The sequence below is a fragment of the Rissa tridactyla genome, chromosome 7 (genome assembly GCF_028500815.1).
Source record: "Rissa tridactyla isolate bRisTri1 chromosome 7, bRisTri1.patW.cur.20221130, whole genome shotgun sequence".
NCBI classification, from domain to species: domain Eukaryota; kingdom Metazoa; phylum Chordata; class Aves; order Charadriiformes; family Laridae; genus Rissa; species Rissa tridactyla.
The window spans coordinates 1,571,011-1,590,436 of record NC_071472.1 but is presented as its reverse complement, the minus strand read 5'-3'; the positions used below and the strand labels follow the sequence as shown (position 1 = coordinate 1,590,436).

The 19,426-nt window shown below is 44.5% G+C and overlaps 1 protein-coding gene across 2 annotated transcripts in view; it reads left to right on the top strand.

Moving 5' to 3' along the window:
* GALNT13 (polypeptide N-acetylgalactosaminyltransferase 13) overlaps positions 1–19,426 on the top strand; it is a 130,532-nt gene that overhangs the window by 43,825 nt on the left and 67,281 nt on the right. For both annotated transcript variants that reach the window (XM_054210140.1, XM_054210141.1), the window contains exon 4: positions 3,973–4,141. In XM_054210140.1, coding sequence (XP_054066115.1) covers positions 3,973–4,141 — 169 coding nt within the window. The remainder of the gene's footprint in view (positions 1–3,972; positions 4,142–19,426) is intronic.

The following is a 19,426-nucleotide window of genomic DNA, read 5'->3' as shown; positions in this document are numbered from 1 at the left end:
CCTCAGCTGCCCATTAAAATTGCAGATTATTTAAAATATGAGCCTGGAGGTGAGTTGAAGTACTTTGAAACATGACAGCGCTGTCTTTTACCTGTGGGCTTGGGCTGGGAAGGGCTGCTCCTGATGGGGACGTGCAGCTCTCTGTTGGAAGATCTGAGGTTGGAAAATCTCAGACCTCTTCTAGTTGGAGGATTTGCGTAATTTTTGCAACACTTGGGCAGCCCCTGCTTGTGCAGACCCACCTTTCCGTTACCACTGCGGAGGATGGAGTTGGTGCTCATTGCTGACTCATTTAAAGACAATGATCTTCACAACGCGATTGAAAAGGAGTATAAAAGCCGTGTAGAAAAGGTGGGTTTGACAGTAAATGCTAAGTGATATTTTTGAAGATGTACTCTGTAAGGAAATGGCTTGCTAGGCTCATTTTAGCTTAGAAACGCCAGTGCAGGGGAAGTCATTCTAATCAGCAGCGTGCATTCGCTGATTGGTGCCTCTTTTACCATTCATACATTCTGCATCCTTAAGAAACAGATTTTATTTTTATTTTAATCCTCTAGATGAAGGGATTCTGCGTTGTGTTTCTGTTCTCTGATTGAAGAGTGCGTGTGTATATGTGTTTCACATAAAGATTTTGGTATGGAAACTTGAATACAAATTTGGTATTTCATAAAATATTCTGAAGGCTTTGATGAGAAGTGTGCTGTGCCTCCTCGAAAGAAGGTAAAGCAGAACATAAAAATGTAGTGAAATGACAATATCTGTATTTGGAAAAACAATAAAATCATTTTGTTTTCTTTGGATAAATAACAGATCATTCAGTAGAAATATTTATAGTGGCTTTGTGCATTAGAAAGCCAACATTGGTGACATACCTGGTGTTAGAAAACTTTTGAGACCATCTTTAGATTCTCAAAACTATTCAATGCTAGTAAAAATTCAATTTTCTCTGAGAAATTTTGTCAAATTTGCAAAAGATCTTAACTTGCTAAATGTTCCCTGCCATCTCTGGTATTGTGAGGTTTACTTGGTTCTTACTTTAATATTTTACATATTGCTTGGAAAACAGAGAGTGGGAGTTTTTTCCTAACTTGAAACGCGTCTGCTGGCTTTGAGACAGGTGAGAACTGTTTCTTACAGAGCCTCGGGGCTCAAAACTTGGTTATTCCAATATGGGAGATAAAATGCAAGAAGAAGTGGTCCTGGGGATGGATTCCAGTTATGCCTCTGAAAATATTAGTGTCCCTGTGGTTGTTAATTCATAAACCGTGTGCATCTTCTCTAAAGATTTAATAAGTTGAGGGTGCTGCATTTTAACCGTGGCAGAATTAAATATGTTTCTCCGTCACAGATATGTGTAAGCGATGCTGGAAATGAAATGTAATCTGATAATGCTTTGCTTTGAATCAAAGCATGAGAGTGGAAAGGCTGTTTAGGAAATTTCTGATTAGTTTTATAATAAACTTCAGGATGGGAAAATCTCTTTGAGTTTCTATCTTGATGGACCTTGGTAAACAATAGAACACGGAATCTTGTAACGAAAATTAGTTTTGCAGATGAAGGAATATATAACTCGTGCCTTAAGCAGGATAAACAAAAGTTTTCTAGCTGAGTTTTATCTGTGTCGCTGTGATGGGACACTGCAAAAGAGCTGGGATTTCGAATGAGTTCACAGTGGCGCAGAACATCCTCTCCGGCTGTTTTCCTGCTCTTTGGGCGTAGAATACGAAACCCTTCACTGTTGGTATTCCAGACGTTTTAGGGAGATACAATTTTGATATTTGGCTTACGACAAGGAGAGGCAGCAAACTTATTGTCGTAATGATGACTCTGCTAATACTGGGTTGCTAAGTTCTTTTTGTTGTTGTTCTTTTTTTTCTCCTCTAAATAATTTGTTTTGATTAAAAATTTCCTGATTTCTGCAGGAGAAAGTGTTCACTAAGATGTTTTTAGCCAATCCCAAAGTATTTCAGCAGAAAATAAAACCGTTTTGATGTGCCGCCTTACTATTTAAGACACCTTTAGTTTGGGTGACTCATTGTGCCTCTTGGTGCTCCTCCAGCTTTCGTGCCATGTGGCAGGTAATGGCATGAGATGCCCGGTGTCCCCTCTCCCTGCCCGTGCCGGGGCTGGAGTGGGTCAATCCGAATGTGAAGGGGGTGTCTCCCTGCCCGGGCAGGCAGGTGCTGTGTCTGCTGCTGCTGCAGTAGGGAGGGGTGGTCCTGGCCTCCTGGATTGGGTCTGCAGAGCACTTGGAGCTAGTGCGGACCCCTAGAGACAGCTTTGGAGGCTGAAAAACAAAGAATTCCCCTTCAGACTGAAGGATGCCACAAGGACGAACTTCCGTCACCTTCTCATCACTCCTTTTCCTCCTCAGAGACATTCATATCCCCTTTTTTGAGGAATTCCTTCCCTTCCATTTATGTTGTTTCGCGGGGAGAAGGACATTGCCCAAGCTCCTTTCTGTGCTCCTTCCCTGTTTTAACATGGTTTCAGCAGTCACACTGACTCTTTTTGCCTGCTCCCTGCTGCTATTTCGATAAATTTGTGCCCTCTGCCTCTTCCAGCAAAAAGGAGGCAGAATTTATTTCCATAAACACGATTTGCAGCTCAAGGGACTAGCTCTTCACATCGCAGCCTCTGAGGAGCCTCATCGTTTCTCCAGAAGGTGATGATATAGCAGAGTTTAATTACCAGCCATTAATCCCAAATATTTTATGTTCGTATTACGCATTACATAAATATACCTTATGAAATGCTCCGAGAGGAATTTAATAGCGTATATAACATATAACTGTGTGTACGTGTGCACTGCAGGCTTCCAAGCAATCCTGCGGGCGAGGCGTAGCTGCGGAGAGGAGCAGCATTGCCCTCGGAGGCAGCTACGAGCACAGCACGGGGGGGTTCTTCCTTTCTTTCCAGTGGGATTTCTAAATGGTTTTGACGGCGAGATCGTAGAATCATAGAATGGGTTGGGTTGGAAGGGACCTTAAAGATCACCTGGTTCCACCCTTTGCGAAAGACAAACTGATGGGTATTAATCGACCAGCCTCAGTCAAGAGGCTGACTGGAAGCGTGAATGCAAAAGTAGTTAAAAATGCAGGTGCTCCTTGTGTTGGCTGGTGCGAGCTCTGGGTCTGGAGTCGCTGGGAGGGGAACTGGCTGCTGCTGAGCCGCACCCTGAGCTTGGCGGAGGGAACCGGTGCTGCTGCTGTCGCCTTTTGGTGGGCTTTTGCTGTAGAATAATTATTATAATTAGTTGTATACATGGCATGTTTCCTTTTTTTTTCATACACTGTTTCCTAAAAAATCTTGTTTACCTCCATGTGCTTGTAGGAGATGATACTATCACTTTCCCTAAAATTCAAAATTGACTGTACAAAAATTTCTCAAAACTGGTCTCTAATAACATGTAAAAGATACTCTGTCAGGGTTGGAATACTATATTTTTAGGGTGGATTTTTTTTTTTTTTTAACACCAAGGATTGATTGATTTATTTACATGGGATTATGCCATCACACGCCTGATAGTTAAAACTAAATAAAAAATAAAAGAAGTTGGTTAGAATTGGTTCAATATACATATTCTTCAAATACTTCCAATAGCTATAAAATTGTTTTCCAACCCTTCTCCGTCTGCAGAATCTCACGGAGAATCCGGTGCAATGCTTTGTAATCCTGGTGGAAATCTCTTGAGAATAGTCATTTGCTGTCATTGTGATTACAACCAAAAGCTGCACGTTGACAAATCTGGGTTTTTCAATCACCTTAGAAAGGCTCTAGATATAAATTCCCATACAGATAGAGATAAAACCTCACAGTGGAGCACAGAGCAAATTGTGATGTGTTATTGCTTTTTTTTTTTTTTTTTTTTACCATTCCTTGCTGAATGCCAACGGTCGCGGAGCCCTGTCGGTGAGGAGCAAAACTGCCGCCCACGCACTAAAAGTTGGCTTTTGCTCTCTTGCGTTACAGCCGTTATTTCTCGAAACCAAGAAGGGCCTGGAGAGATGGGGAAGGCCGTGCTCATTCCGAAGGACGACCAGGAGAAGATGAAAGAGCTGTTCAAGATCAACCAGTTCAACCTCATGGCCAGTGACTTGATTGCCCTGAACCGCAGTCTGCCCGATGTGAGGTTGGACGGGTGAGTCCCTGCGGTCCCGGTGCCCTCTGCGCAGCCGCAGCGTAGAGCGTTGCCTCAAGGTTAATTAGAGGTCCTTATTAGCGGTGGTTTGCTAAGGAAGCTGTTTGGGAACACCAGGGTTTGCTGGTTCTAGATGTGGCTTCTGATGCAGACTTTCTCAGGAGCAGAGCCACTGCATCGCAGGTGGGATTATCCTCTGCAGTTTATTGTGTGAGAAGCCGAAAATCGCCAACTTCCAGCAATCACTTTATGTTGCAGAGATAAAAAAACGCCCTCTGGAGCGTCTTATCACTTGGAGTAATTAATTCTATTTTTTCACAGAAAGCTTTATTTTTAATCTTTTAAAGTGATAACAGTATCACTGTCAACTTTATAAATGTTCATAATTATGCTCTCAGCATTTTAAAATTGTCATTTTAATGCTTATAAACAGAAGATGCTACCAATACCAAAAGCGACCTGTAGGATGTAGTTTTCTTTTAGTTTTATCCGTAGACGTTTCTGAAATAACCAGAATTCTCTAAAACATCTTTCAAAATAATTTGCAACAATATCAAAACTGAAGGGAGTTTTGCGATTGGGGTTTTTAGAGGTTTTGCTTTATTTTTAAGTCTAATAAATTATAAGCGTTATTTTTGAGTGAAGCCTGAAGCCTGTGTGGTGACGTTGGGACAGGAAGAGCTTGGGGGAATGTTTCACTGAGCCCATTGAATTATTTTTAGAAGAATTTAAAGATTATTGTTTCCACTCACAAGAGTGGGTTTGTGCTTGTTGTGAAAGTCCAAATGTGCCTGTTTATCTCCATTTCAGTTTTTCAGCCATGGGAGAATTTCCTCCTGTCCCCCGGCAGCAGTGTTAATGTTAGCCCAGGCTATCAAATCCATTTTATTTAACTTGAAACTTTTGCGTAAAGGCACATTCTCGTAAGACTCTAATTGAAACTGCGCGTGTGCTGGATTATCCAAATTTACATAGTTTTGGAAGTAAATTTTTAGAGATGAGAAATTTGTTTCCCCACTTAATTTTTATAGAAACCTACTGTCGATTGAATTTTATCTTTTTCCAGTTCATTTTTTTTCCCCCTGTTCTCCTTCAGCTACATAAACGGCCTGATTTATAGGTACTGCAGCTTATAACAAAAAAAAATAGAGAAATATAAGCAGAGGTAAATATGTACAAGTGGTCAGGTCTTCTAAAATCTCCCATTGCTATTCCTTTTTAAACTGAATCGTCACTTACCCGAAACCTTGCATATTATGCTTTGTTTGAAATTAAATTCCTTGTGTTCCCATGAAATTTAAAATAAAAGAAATACTTTGTTTCCTGGACTTTATTTGTACATGCCTGCAAATAATAGAAGTAGAAGCGTTACTTTAACAGTGGCCTTGTTCACAAACGGAGTAGGTGATGCTCCTCACTCCGTGCTCATTTGTAACTGGGTGATGCCAAGTTTCCATCAAACAGCGCCTGGGATCGCTGCCAGAGAAGATGTGGCTCACGAAATGGGAGCCTCAGAAAAGCTTTATTCCTTATTGCTTGTTCCTTCGTTACTGTTTGCCCTTTGCAAGAGTGCCGAGGGTAGTCACGATGAGATGGTGGAGCTGGCTTCAGTGGTGAAATGATTCCAGTGGGCAGGCTTTCTGGGAAGTGAGGAGGATGGAATGCGCTGCCCGGCCGGGGTTTCCCGTGATGGTACTTAGTGGCTCTCTCACCCCGTGATGCCCTCGGTGGTGGCCCTGCTGATGCTCATAGAATCAGCGTGGAATCACAGAATGGTTAGAGTTGGAAGGGACCTTAAAGCCCAGCCAGTGGCACCCCCTGCCCTGGGCAGGGACACCTCCCACCAGCCCAGGTTGCTCCAAGCCCCGGCCAACCTGGCCTTGAACCCCTCCAGGGATGGGGCAGCCACAGCTTCTCTGGGCAACCTGGGCCAGGGGCTCACCGCCCTCACAGCCAACAATTTCTGCCTCACATCTCATCTCAATCTCCCCTCTGTCAGTGTAAAACCCTTCCCCCTCGTCCCACGGCTCCCCTCCCTGCTCCAGAGTCCCTCCCCAGCTTTCCTGGAGCCCCTTGAGGGCCTGGAAGGGGCTGGAAGGTCTCCCTGGAGCCTTCTCTTCTCCAGGCTGAACCCCCCCAGCTCTCTCAGCCTGTCCCCACAGCAGAGGGGCTCCAGCCCCCCGGACATGTTAAGCTGCCCGGGCGATGGTCAGTTCGGTGTTCCATGCATTTCTCGCCCGTGGAGCCTTTGCAGCCCCCGGAGACGAAGCCCCGAGTGCCCCACGCAGCAGAACGAGGGGGACACTTGCGAAGCTTCTTGCTCTGTTCTGGAGCGCTCTCTCCTTGCCCTGGGAACAAGCCATGAAAAGAAAGTGTATATTGGAAATACAGGTGAAATGTTCAACTTAAGGAATAGCTCTGCTCAGTCTGAGGGAGATGAGCTATTAATACTGAGAGAAATCTGTCCAGCTGCATTTCCTTGATGGAAAGAAGTTTGCTATTCTTTGTTGAAAAGACAGAAAGCATTACAGGATTTAGAAAAAAATAATTTTCTCTTCTCATTTTCCTCTTCAGACAGATGCTTTCTGTACATATTCTTCAGGGAGTATTAAATTTTCCTGAAGGCCAATTTATAATGCTTTGCTCTTAAGGAAGAATATGATTTTATGGTTAATATATTTAATGTATGACAGGAAGACATATTTTTATTGACAGGAGGGACAGAGGCATCCGATTTGCACTGGCTGTCTAACTCTCTGCCTTTCACATTATAAATGCAAGCTTTTCTTTCAGAGGCCAGGACGTTTTCTGTGGCAAAGTTAGATGAATAAAATAGCAGAAAATAAAACAATGTTCTTGCTGGGCATGCTGTCTAGTGGGAAATTTGTAATAACTCGTGTCTCTGTGGATGGTGCTGTGTTACGAGTAGTTGTGAGCTGATGAAAAGATCAATGTTATCAAGGTGTAAATGTATTAAATCAGTGTATTGGCTGTGAAGCAGCTGCACTAAATGCAGGGAAAACTTGAGGCCAGAGGGACAAAACTTTGCTGGAAGATCGCTGGGGTAGGGTTGACTAATTGTGGGAGGGAGGGGGAGGAAGACGGGCTGCCTCTGCCGCCGGCAGCGCTCGGGGATGGCATCACCCCGCTGGAGCTCCCGTTCCACCCAGTTACTTGCAGATCCGGCGCTGGGAAACGGCCGAGCCCTTCTCCGTTTCTGTAATGAGACTGGGGGATTACTGGGACGGAGGGACATTTATACAGGACTCATCAACTCTTGGCGTGACTCGACCTTTTTGTGGTTGTCTATCACACGTCGACGTTTCGCTGCGTGTAAGTGGGGTGGTCGCGTTTCTCGGAGCGTATGCCGTGCCATTAAGTCTCCGATCTGGCTGCCCGCTCAAGCCGTTAAGGATTGCTGTGCCCTCGGGGGTCACAGCCGCTGGCGGCGGTCCTGAGCAGGGCTCCTCCGCTCTGCCGGGCCTGGCGTGTCCCTGGCAGGTGCAGCGACTTTCCCTCCTGGGCTGGTTGGAGATGGGGATGTTGGAAAAGCGGCTGAACGCCTTTTTCTCAGTGATGTCCTCTTCCTGCTCCCGCTGGTGGCAGCTGTAGGCTTAAAGCGGAAGGCAATGTCGCTGGCTTCCCACACCCTGTTTTCAATGAAAATAAAGCCTCAGCTTAGCCGTTACTCCTGTGTTTAGAAGGTTGTGTGATTTCCAACTGTGGTTTAACCCTGAAGGCAGAGTCTCATCTCCTGGTGGGATTTCCCTCTGCCTTTATATCCCTACGGGAGTTACTTAGATTTTTGCATTGTAATATTATGTCCATGCCGCAAGTGTATGTCTACAAAGAGACGTAAGGTTTCTGATAAGAAACAAACGTCCCAAGAAAAAGCAGAATCTTGTGGCCATTTCTCGTTCTAGAAATTCGTTCTTCGGTTACGCTACGGTACCTTTATTGGTGAAGTCGTTGGGAAGAGGGCCGTGAAAGGGAAGGAGTACACACTGACACGGGAGCTTTTTCATTCTTGTGGGGTATATGCATATAATATATATATATTTTTATATAAATAATATAAATATACACACAGTTAATCCATTCCCATTCTGTTCTTATTCTGGGCTTCCTCGTTCCTTTTCCCTCTTCAATCCCTGATGCACTTCTTCTGCCTGTGGGCAATTTCACCCTGTCCTCTCCCTGTGGGCGTGCAGGCTTCTCGTCCTTTGCCAAGGCTGCTGCTGTCTACGTAGCGCTCTGTGTGTCCTTCTGGGAGTCGATCTACAGTCTACAACTTGGAGTAGGGATCAAAGATGCTCGTCGGTCCTTTTCTCTCTCCTTCACAGCTCGGTACTCATGTCCCGCGTTGGCAGAGAGCACCGGGGCTCTCCCAGTTTGGGATCGCTGCTGCTGTTGTGCCTCCAAACGATGAAGGCAGTGCTGTGGTGAACGGAGGAGGGGTGGGGGGGGTGAGCGTCATGAGAGTCTAAATAAGAAACACATATTTTAGAGGGAAAAAGAAATATCTGAGGGAATCCTAATTTTTTTTACATTAGCACATGAAAGAGCTCCTGAAAGCTTTTATGACTCTGTGTTTCTGATTAAGTGTTTGATGACTGTGAGCTAATTCTGGGTTTACACTGCAACCACAGTACTTGTGCTTGTAAGACAAGGGAGACTTTTTCCATAAAGAAAGATGTTAGATTTCTAAAAAATAATAAAAAAAAAAGTTTCCTTTTATGGGTTGCAGGAAGATGGGGAAGGCTGGGTTGTTGCTGGCTCATGAGAAATTCCCTTTACAGTTTTGTGAGGTATCCCTCATCTCGTCCTCCTCCTGAAGAGGGCTGTTTGTGAGTACACCTGATGCGACGTCCCAACCTCCACGAGGCCAACGAGAGTTTGCTCTGACTCCTGCAGGGAGGAGTCCTCTTCTCAGGAGACGGCAAAATCCACCTCCCGTGTGCTGTAACCAAAGAGTGTGGCTGCGCCCCGTCCCGTCGCGGCTCCTGTGCTGGTACTGGAATTCCAGCTCATGCTTCCCGTTACGTGTAGTGTTGTCTGCCAAAGAATGTCCCTCGATTGCCTGAGTCCTGTTGGCCAACTTGAAGATTTTAATCAGTGTCAGGTCTAATTTGGAGTAGCTATTGATTAAACCCTAAACCCAATTTAATTCAACATAGAAATGTTTACTTTTATTCTGAAGTATTTTCTCCGGCCAGGGAAGAATAGGCTGCCCAGGGAGGTGGTGGATTCACCATCCCTGGAGGTGTTTAAAAAAAGGGTAGATGTGGTACTTAGGGACATGGTTTAGAAGTGGTTTTTGTCAGGGTAGGTTAATGGTTGGACTTGATGATCTTAAAGGTCCCTTCCAACCTCAGCGATTCTGTGATTCTAAGAAATCCATCTTTAATCTTTTCTGGATGAGTAGGGTTGCAAGTGCTATTCTACAAAATTGCTAAACCATTATAATTGGATTTTCTTATTGAAATACAGGTTGAAGTTAGCTGTTGGGTCTGTGTGTGTATGTGCTTGTGAGCATGCATTTCTGATGAGAAACAAACTCAGGATTTTCTAAACAGTAATCGCGGCTTAACCTCGTGCCGTAGTCTTGTCTTGGCTTCTTCAAAGCGAAAACCTCGGCAGGTGCTCCCAGGGTGGGGAATAGCCTCTGGGAGAAGTTGTGTAGAAGTGGCAATCGCTGCCTGTGAAAATTTCCTTTGTGGAACACCTGTGAAAATCCTTTAGTGCCTTGAACTCCGTGTAACAGGGCAGGAAGCTTTGATTAGATGTTTTTGGTGGGACCGCTATTCATTCTTCGTGCAGTTTAGCCCTGATAAGGGAGGGTAAGTTGTTTTATTTTGTGATGTTCACATCTAATCCATTTGTATTGCACCAGGAAGTGTTGTATTAGGGCTTTTTCCAGCTCTAAGTCGTGGTGGATAAAGTACGTAAGAGTTCCTTTGTTGCCAGGTTTATCTGCTTACAGCTTCGTATAATTAAAAGCTAATTTATTTTTTAAGATTTTACTGTGTATATACAGTTATGCATAGAGAATCTATAAACCACTTGTGAACAAGTAAGCCCAGGGAGAAATCAGTAATTAGTTTTGGTTAGAAATTACTTTGAAATGATAGTTAAGAAATTATTTCACCTTGTCTGGGGGGAAGAAATCTCCCAGGGTGACTGCCAGTAGGGAGAGAAGGTATATACAGGTAGTCTGTGTAAGATCAAAGCCGATTCCCAATGTATAAATTAGCTAAAGACTGTTAAGATTTAAAAAAGAAAAGTAATTCTTCAGCAATGAGAAAAATACTTTCATGAGTCGACAGATGGCTTCTCAACTGGTTTTGTGAGTCTTTCTTCTGTACTTTCATGTAACAAAAGGAACAATTAAAAATTGTCGCTATTTCCCCGTTGCTGCTGTTTCTCCCATGAAAGTTGGGCTGTGGTTCCGTTAGTGCTTTCGGTGCCGTTGTAGCTGTGCAGTGCCCATCCCTGCTCCCAGGGAGCTGGAGCAGAGGCAGGGCCCGTCTCCAGTGTTCAAATGAGCTTAGCGAAGCTCAGGAGAGGAGAGGAGATCTTTTATTGGTCACATTTCCAGATAGACCGAAGTTGGAATTGGCAAAATGTGTCCTCGCTGAGGACCGTCTTGGTATATTTGGAGAAATCCACTTAGAATATCTTTTCTAACCATTTGGTAGCTGGTGTTTCTAAAGGCAACTATAATAAACCACAATAAAGTAATTTACCAGGTTCTTTATTCATTACTTGCACTGTGACCATTGTTGGAAGCCTAACGAGGTGCCGCTGTAACTCAAGACGTGCTTAAAGCCCTTTCTCGACTAGCTTGCTGTCTGATTAACTTCTTCCTAATTGTTGAACTCTCAGTTTCCCCATAGTGCCAAAGCAGTAGCAACTGCCAGGAGATTCTTACACGCAGGGTTGCTACTAGAATTAGAAATTTGCTGCTGTCACAGCTTTGATAGAGGGCAATCAATGCAAGGAGAGCCGTGGTCTCTGCCCAGCGCTGGAGAGCTGTTGGAGCGTGTCTTCGCAGGTGGACGTTGGATCGCTCCCAGGAGCCACGTTCAAGACAGACCAGCAGTTTGCTCTGCTTTACACTGTTACTCTTCAGCGAAAAATGCTCTCCTTCAAATGAATTTATCAGCTTGGCGGTTAGCTATGTGTGGTCTTTACTAGGAGTGAGCAGTGCAGAGGTAAGGATATTATCCACCTACGCGTGCGTGCCAAGTGAAGCCGGCTGTGTGTGACAGGACAGCCATGGATGCAGAGGGATGATTTGCGATTCAGACACCTTCAGCAGAGCGCCCGCCTGGGAGGGGAGAAGACGTGATCGCTCAGCAGAGGTTTATATTTGTACAACTCACTTAAAGGGAAGTGGCTTACTCCTGCTAATCTGAAAATGGATTAAGCTTCTCTACATCTGGAGGTGTACCAAAGGAGCAGGAACGCTGCCAGGGAGAGGGGATTGCGGTCTGGAGGTTGTGTAAGTGGTTTTGGCTGTTGACCTAGTTAGTTCTTTATGCTTAGTACTGGCATTTATTTGTAGACATGGATACACGCAGGTCTTTGAAGATGTCCTTTGTTCAGAGAACTTCCAAAGAGTTTGATTTCCAGGAAGATAAACCTGCTTCTTCTTGACGTGCTGTTTCATGTGGACTGCAGTCAGTTTTGGAGCAAGGCAGTTAATATGAGGAGGTATGATTGTAAAACAGAAAAAGTCAGCTCCTAAATTAGTGTTAAAATAATTGAAAACAAATTTCAGTTCCTGGCAGCACAGCAGTTCCTCTCCTTACTAGAGAGGCCCCCAAAATATCACTCTGCGAAGTATAAAGAATGATTTTATTTATAGAAAAATTGATCTAGAGAAGATATTTTTATTTTCTTTCTTTACGGCTTCAAGTGACTTTGAGTACTGGTAAATGCTTAAACAGTTCCTATAGCAGAAAGGATAACCTCGGTGTTATTCGGCAGGTATTGTTTGCGTATTTTTTTTCTAGTAATGACTCTGCAGGCTGCCTTGGAAGCCAGCCCTGATGGCACCTCACCTCCTTCCCGTTGTATCTTCTCCCAGGGAGTCTGCAAGGATGGCTGGGAGGCGGCTTTTCCCCCAGCCCTTTGAAAATGAGGATGGTGAAGATTTTGATTTGCATGGGTTACTTGTTTTTTAAAAACACTTGGCTGTTTCACATTTTTGAACTACGTCAAGGTTATCTGCGTTGCAAGGATAAGCACATTCCTAGTTTTCCCATAAATACCCTAAATAATGTAACTGATAGGTTAAACCATTAGGTCCTCACGTGGTATGCACTTTGAGAAAATATGTAGTATTTAAACAGAAAGGATGCATATTCCAGGTAGCTGGATTTTGTATCAGTTCTGCTTTTCCTTCAGCAGCTCATCCCAGGACGGTTCCCCCGGGTACCTGGCTGAGCCCGACCCTCGCTGGCAGCAGCGTCCACCCCGGGAAGTGGCTGTAACTCAATTTTCTGATTTAATAGTGCAAAGCTGTTCAAGCATGAAATTGCTTCCTTTGTGTAGAGCCGTCCCCTTTGCCTGGCGAGTCAAGGCTCAGAAGCGGGTGGTTACTGCGATCGCTGCTCTTGGCCCAACCAGTTGTAGAGAGCAACAAAGTTCAGCTTTTGTACGCGCCTGAAAGGGAAACGTGGGAACTCGTCTCCATTCAGCTGAGAAGGGAGAAGAGCCTGCAAAATTATATTCAGCAGCAAGAAGCAAACTAATCGTAGTTTCTTGAGAATCAGAGAATCGCCTGGGTTGGAAGGGACCTTGCAGATCATCGAGTCCAACCATCAACCGAACTGACAAAACCCATCACTAAACCGTATCTGTAAGCACCGCGTCTGCCCGGCTTTCAATACCTCCAGGGATGACGACTCAACCACTTCCCTGGGCAGCCTGTTCCAATGCTTAATAACCCTTTCTTGTTTTTACTAAAATGTCCTTAATGATTAAACCAAGTAGAGGAAGTTTGAGGTTATCTTGGCAAATTCCAAGGGAGATTCAGCAATGATCTAATAAAAAGTGGCACTGGAAATGGAACAACATTAATGATAAAAAAAACATCCAAGAAAGCCTTATCTGATCTGTAATTTCCATTACAGATCTTTGATTTTTATTGGAAAAAGTGGAGAAAGTACAAAGGGGCCTCTAATATAGTCCTCTGAAAAAGAAAAGGTCCCCTCTACGTTATGTTGTTTGCTTTTAATAATATGGTGCTGTGTTGTTCTGTTCTTCATCAAACATAAAAAGAACTTTGAGTATTTAGTAAAAGTCTGCTGAAGTAACCTCTAAAATATGAAAATGCAGTTTGGGGTTGAAAATGCCCAAGGAGGAGTTGTTATTCAAGGCCATACCCAAAGCTTTATGAACAGCGATAGCTGAAGGCGTGTGTGAAGGGTCTTTGCTCCTACAAACTGCCAAGCTATTTATACTCTGTAACGAAACACCAAAGAACGATTTTCGTAAGGTGTTTTCACATCTGTCATCTGCCAGCTATAAAAATTGGTTAGCTCTGGAGTATTTTGATAGGGTAAAATGCAGTAGGACAATGTAGATGCAGTTCCGGCACAGTTCTGCTTTCCTCTAAGTGAAATAAATTCCTGGTCAATTATTTTCTCTTCACCTTTCATTTGCATAAATTTCAGTCTAAATATGAACTGGTGCAATTTAAGTGAGTTTATTGGCGTTTAAAGCTGCGTGCGTTGAAATGCTGCAGTAGGACGAGGCATTATGTCTCTGGGCTGAGGGTGGTCGTTCTCCATGGAGCTGCTGGACATGGAGACGTGGAGCCGAGCCCTGCACATGGCTTGGGCAAAGGGGAGGCATGATGGCTCCAGCTTAAATTAATGCCATTCTGGCAAGGAATTCAAACACTCAAACTGTCTTTTCTTCTCTTCATAATACTATACTGTGTATGTCATTTTTGTGCTTTCAATTTCCCCAAGTAATTTACTACTTTTATTTAAACTAGATAGGAGGAGCTTATTTCGGGCAATAGGATTCTTGTAGTATGAGAGTTATCCCTTACTCTAGAAATAGATTATTGCTTGCTGGGGGTAGTTAACTTATACTCCAATGTGTGATTTTTAGAAAGCAAAACGAAATGCCAAAACGAGCAGTGGTGATCTGCACGGGGCACAATTAACAGTTCTGAAGGGAAAGTTTACGGCATTGAAGCATTCCCTGAATGTAGTTTTCTGTAAACGTGCTGGCCAAAGGCCTGGCTTTGGGGAGGTCTGTGGGGTGCTCTGGCAGGTCCGGGGGCTGGAGTTACGCCAGGGCTGCATTTGCCTTCCCGTGAGGCACTGGGGGTTTCCAAACCACTTCAGCAAAGGTTTTGCTAAGATTTAGCTAAGATTTTGGGGATTCTGCCTGCCGCCTGTGGGAGTGAAGCCCGAAGGCACGTCCTTCAGCCTTTGCAGGCGCATTAGTGACTGCTCCTTGGCAAAGGTGCCACCAGTCCTGCCGCTGACTGGATTCCAGTGCCCTGTCTGCGCCGGGGTGCGCAGTAAGTCTGGTCACACAGAGCCTTTTCTTTATGGGCGTTAATCTTCTGTATTTTCGCTAAAGCAAAGCAGTAAAAGGTCATGGCTAAATAAGCATGAAAATCCCTCAAGTCATATAACTACAAATATTTAATGCAGTTCTATATGTTCCCAAATGCACCATATATAAAATACTACGTTATAAATTGTATATAACAGTTATAGTCTCGTTTTTTCCCTCCAAATACTTCGCTTTCACGCATGATATTTTGCCTTGAGTTGCCTCCCTGAGCGCTTCAGCAGTTCTGGAAGGGATAAAATGGCGGTGCAGCCCTTCACGCTCGTGTAATTTGGGCACAGCCAACGGGAAGGATGGTAAATAGGTAGAGTCTCACTCTGTTTCCATGTTATTGATCTTAGAAAATGTGTTTTTCTCACATTTAAACAGCTGTATTTTACTTCATGTGTATTCATAAAGTAACATCTGATGACTGCATGAGAAAAACCAGTGTTTCTGGGGGAAGTGTTTCCAGTGCCGGTGTATGTCGAACAATCAGCGTGCATTGTAAACAGCGCAGGTGTGGCGGTGAGGGAGTCCTTGTCTTTGATAGCGTGTGAGTAGCAGATGACTTATTTATCACTTCAGCACGTGGTGTGTTTTTGAATTAGAAAAAATGCAGCGTGTGTCACCGTCATCATTTCCGTAGAGGGACGTGACAGGTTCTTGTCTCTCCTGCACTCACAAACTCTTTCAAGTGAGCGGCGTGTTGGGGGGGGCATCTCTTTGGGGCTGAAACACCATCAGAGCTGTGCTGCAAGGGCAGGATGGCGATCGGCAGCGACTGAGCCTTTCCTGAGGAGGGACACGGGACGCTACAGAGCCCAAACCCCTGAGGCGTTACCCCTCTTGCAGGATGCACGCCACCAGGATGCTCAGCCCAGAAGATGGTCCCTGGGTAGGTACCCTTGGACATACCCTTCCAGTCCCTAAAGGGGCTCCAGGAAAGCTGGGGAGGGACTCTGGAGCAGGGAGGGGAGCCATGGGATGAGGGGGAACAGGTTTAAACCAAAAGAGGGGAGATTGAGATGAGATGTGAGGCAGAAATTGTTTGCTGTGAGGGCGGTGAGCCCCTGGCCCAGGTTGCCCAGAGAAGCTGTGGCTGCCCCATCCCTGGAGGGGTTCAAGGCCAGGTTGGACGGGGCTTGGAGCAACCTGGGCTGGTGGGAGGTGTCCCTGCCCAGGGCAGGGGGTGGCACTGGATGATAGAATCATAGAATGGTTTAGGTTGGAAGGAACCTTAAAGATCATCTAGTTCTAGATCATGAAGATCTAGACCATGGTCTTCAAGGTTTCCTTCCATCTCTAACCATTCTGTGATTCTCTAAGGGGGTGCAAGGGCTCACCTACAGCAGAAAGCCATGAATTTGTTGCTGCCGTGGAGGGAAGGCAGAGGAGGGTGAGCTCACTGCCGTTGGCACACGACAGCTCCCCGTGGCTGGCAAGGGGAGGTTTCGGTACGCCAGGTCTCTCCCAGCCGTCCCCTTCTCCTGCTGGTCTTGCACCATCTCTACCACCTCCCCGGCCATCTGTGTGCTGCGTTTGGTCACTGAACGCAGAAAAACTGGCCAAGAGGAGGGCCTGGGGGCATCTTAGGTGAATCAGTCTGTGAAGATGTGTAATGAGCCTCGGGTTTGGAGCGTGGCCATACGCAGGTGGGGGGGCAGGGTACAAATTAGTCACGTTTGTACGGATTGTGATTGTTTTCCATCACCCATCTTGTAAATGGCAATGGGAATTACTTTGAGAGCAAGAATGGTGATTATACACCCACTGTATGGTTGTATTATTACCGATCTTTGTTGTTTAACCTTTGAAGTGAATCAAATACTCATGAAAATTGCTTTGAGTGAGTTTAGTGAAAACTAATCAATGTCTCGCTTCCGCCGGAGAACAAAGGCATGTTGGTAAAAGCATAACCTTCCCCTTCAGAGCGGTCTCAGCCTTGCGCTCTGTACCTCCTGCCTGCCTCCTTACTTCATCTCCATCGTCTTCAGCTGCCGAGCTGGACGTGGCTGGTTCCCCGTGGAGAGGAGCCGTTGCCGTTTGCTGGGAAATGCTGAAATAGCGTGTCGGGGGGGGTGTAAATGGAGCCCTGTGCCTCATCGGGGAAATAAAGCGGCAGCTCTCTGGTCTTGGGTGTGTAACATCAACAAGTTAAGGACGTTTTTTGTTTAATTGAAGCGATGAATGTTTTCACCGTGGGAGCGATGGTTCTGGGCAGCGGTACCTGGGGAACTATAGGTAGCAGACCTCAGAATGAACTGATTTGGAAATTGATAATCCTCCTCCAGAGAGGATAATCCCAGCGTGTAACTGGCTGTGAGACTAGGGAGGGAGGCGCAGCAGAGCCTTTTGGTGTGGTTTGAGGCAAATGTAATAAGAAGACAAGGATTCCTCGCTTTATGGAATTGTATCTGATGCAGGGTCATTGTCAAAGTTTTGGAGAAGGATATATGGTAAGGATGGTGCTTGTAGATTTTTCCAATCAGGTTTCTGGGCATTTCGACTGGCCTGCTGCAGTACATAGGGCAGGCACCTCTTTGTGGGTGTCCTCAGCTCTCCTGGCCCTTAGCTCCTCTGGGGACCTTAAAACACCTTGGAGAATAATAAGAACCATAGTTAAAATACTGAAGATCCTGGCACATACTCTGTGATGATAAACATTCTGTTCCTTAATGTCCCATTTGCACTACAAAATCGGTGTTACACTGCAAACAAGGAAATACCCTTTTCGTCTTGTCTCGTTTCACTACTGGTATGCATTTCTGACTGTTTTGAAATGTAATCTTGTGTAGTACTTCTTTTTTAATTTCCGAAATTACATCTGTTTGAAATGTAATTAAAATGGCTGTTGTGAAATATGGGACAAGCAGAATTTAGTCTAGCTTTGGATAGACTTTGAAGTATGATGTTAAGCTCTGGGAGACGACTCCGAACGTAAAGAGCACCGAGCTTTGCGCTACAGCCCGTCTGGTTTTCACTCTTTGGTGTCTGACTTTCAGGTGCCAGGGTTGGCACGAGATGCCTTCCAAGGGCAATTACGTGTGTGGGGAAAACTTCTAATGCGCCTTGGAAACAAACAAATTCAAAACGTCCCTTTTTGGACATAATGTCCTGCTGGGCTCACCCTCCTTTAGACACCGCTGGGTAAACACAGGGTGTCGTCGTAGGTGACGGTCAGTAAAGGGCTTTTATTTGTTTGCCTGAACTCTGAATTTAAATCATAATGGATGAACAGTTGTGTCATTAATTAGAGAAGTTGTCAAGTTGGGATGGCTACCAGCAAAATTCAGTGGTCCTCATCAGTTTGATGTCAAGACTGGTGTATGCGTGTATATATTTTAATATATATATATATACACACATTCACTATTAGCATCAGACTTTCTGCTGTCAGATCTAGTTACCAATGAGTTTTATATATATAATTTGTCTCTGTGTGTGTATATATCAACGTTACATACAGATGTGTGTACATATATGTAGGTTGTTGTGTATATATATATATGTACACCATGAACCTTTTACCCGTGCCATAGGAATCAGTGATACTCTCTATTGTCTCCTCACCTTGTACTTTAAGAGCTGTGGTGACGACGTTGTTTTATCTATTTTTCTTTAAATGTCAGCGAGGCAGAAGAAAAGGTTAAATAGAGTTCCTTTTTATGGTAGATGATGTTTAAGAGATAAACTGTATGGACATGCTGACTTTTCCTCAGGGACCTTATTCTTCGTTGTCCTGGCCCTTGATAGAAAAGTTTTCCGTAAGGAGGAGGCTACTCCTGAACAAGGACTGGTTGATTTTTCAAATAACGCAGGCAAAAATGATATGCTGAGCCTGTGGCCCAGTTGGAGAATACAGGGTATGTAAATGCTAATGAATAACTCACTAATTTAAGATTATTTTTTTTCAGTGAAGATTAAAGTTTGTGGTGTTACGAAGAAGATGAGCTAAAAAGCTATATGTAATTTCTTCTCACTTCACGTACAGTTTAATTCACGTGCGTGTGTGCCATTGCTGAGGAAAGTAAGCGCTCACTCATCCCTTCTGGAAGGGCTCTCCTGGGCCAGGGTCGCAGAAAATCACATAATAGCAAAATATCAAAAAAAGGTGCAAATTATTTTAAGTCACACAGTGGTTAAGAATCCGTAGGAGGTGTGTGTAGGTGATGTGACTTGACCTGCGTTGGCAGGTTGATGTAGGCGTGCTTGTATTTTTGAAGGGTGTCCAAGATTTGAAACAAATACACAGAATTTTGGGTTGTCTTTTGTAATAAGCAAACAGCTTTGATTCGCTTCCACATCATCAGCAATGTTTGCGATCTGGTGCTCGCTTTGCCTTAATTTCCTATGTTTTCCAAAACCCGGTGAAATTATTGACCTCTCGTTCTTCCATTGAATGGGTATATAGAGCGTCCTGCAAAATAGTGATTTTTTTTTTTTTCTTCTTCTTTTTGAGAGACCACCAAAGATGGGAAGGTCTTAGAGGGATGTGTACTTCAAACCATAGAAATTGTGATTTGTCACAGGGAAGGACTTAATTTGACCTAACTGTACCTGCTCGATACACTATATTAATTGGGTTTTCTGGGGGCGGTGAGGGGAGGTGTTGAGGCTGAGGCCGCTGGGTGCCGATTCCTGGATGTACCGAGTGGGAGTGAGGAGAGATGGAGTCAGAGGGAGCTGTGAATGCGGCGGTGC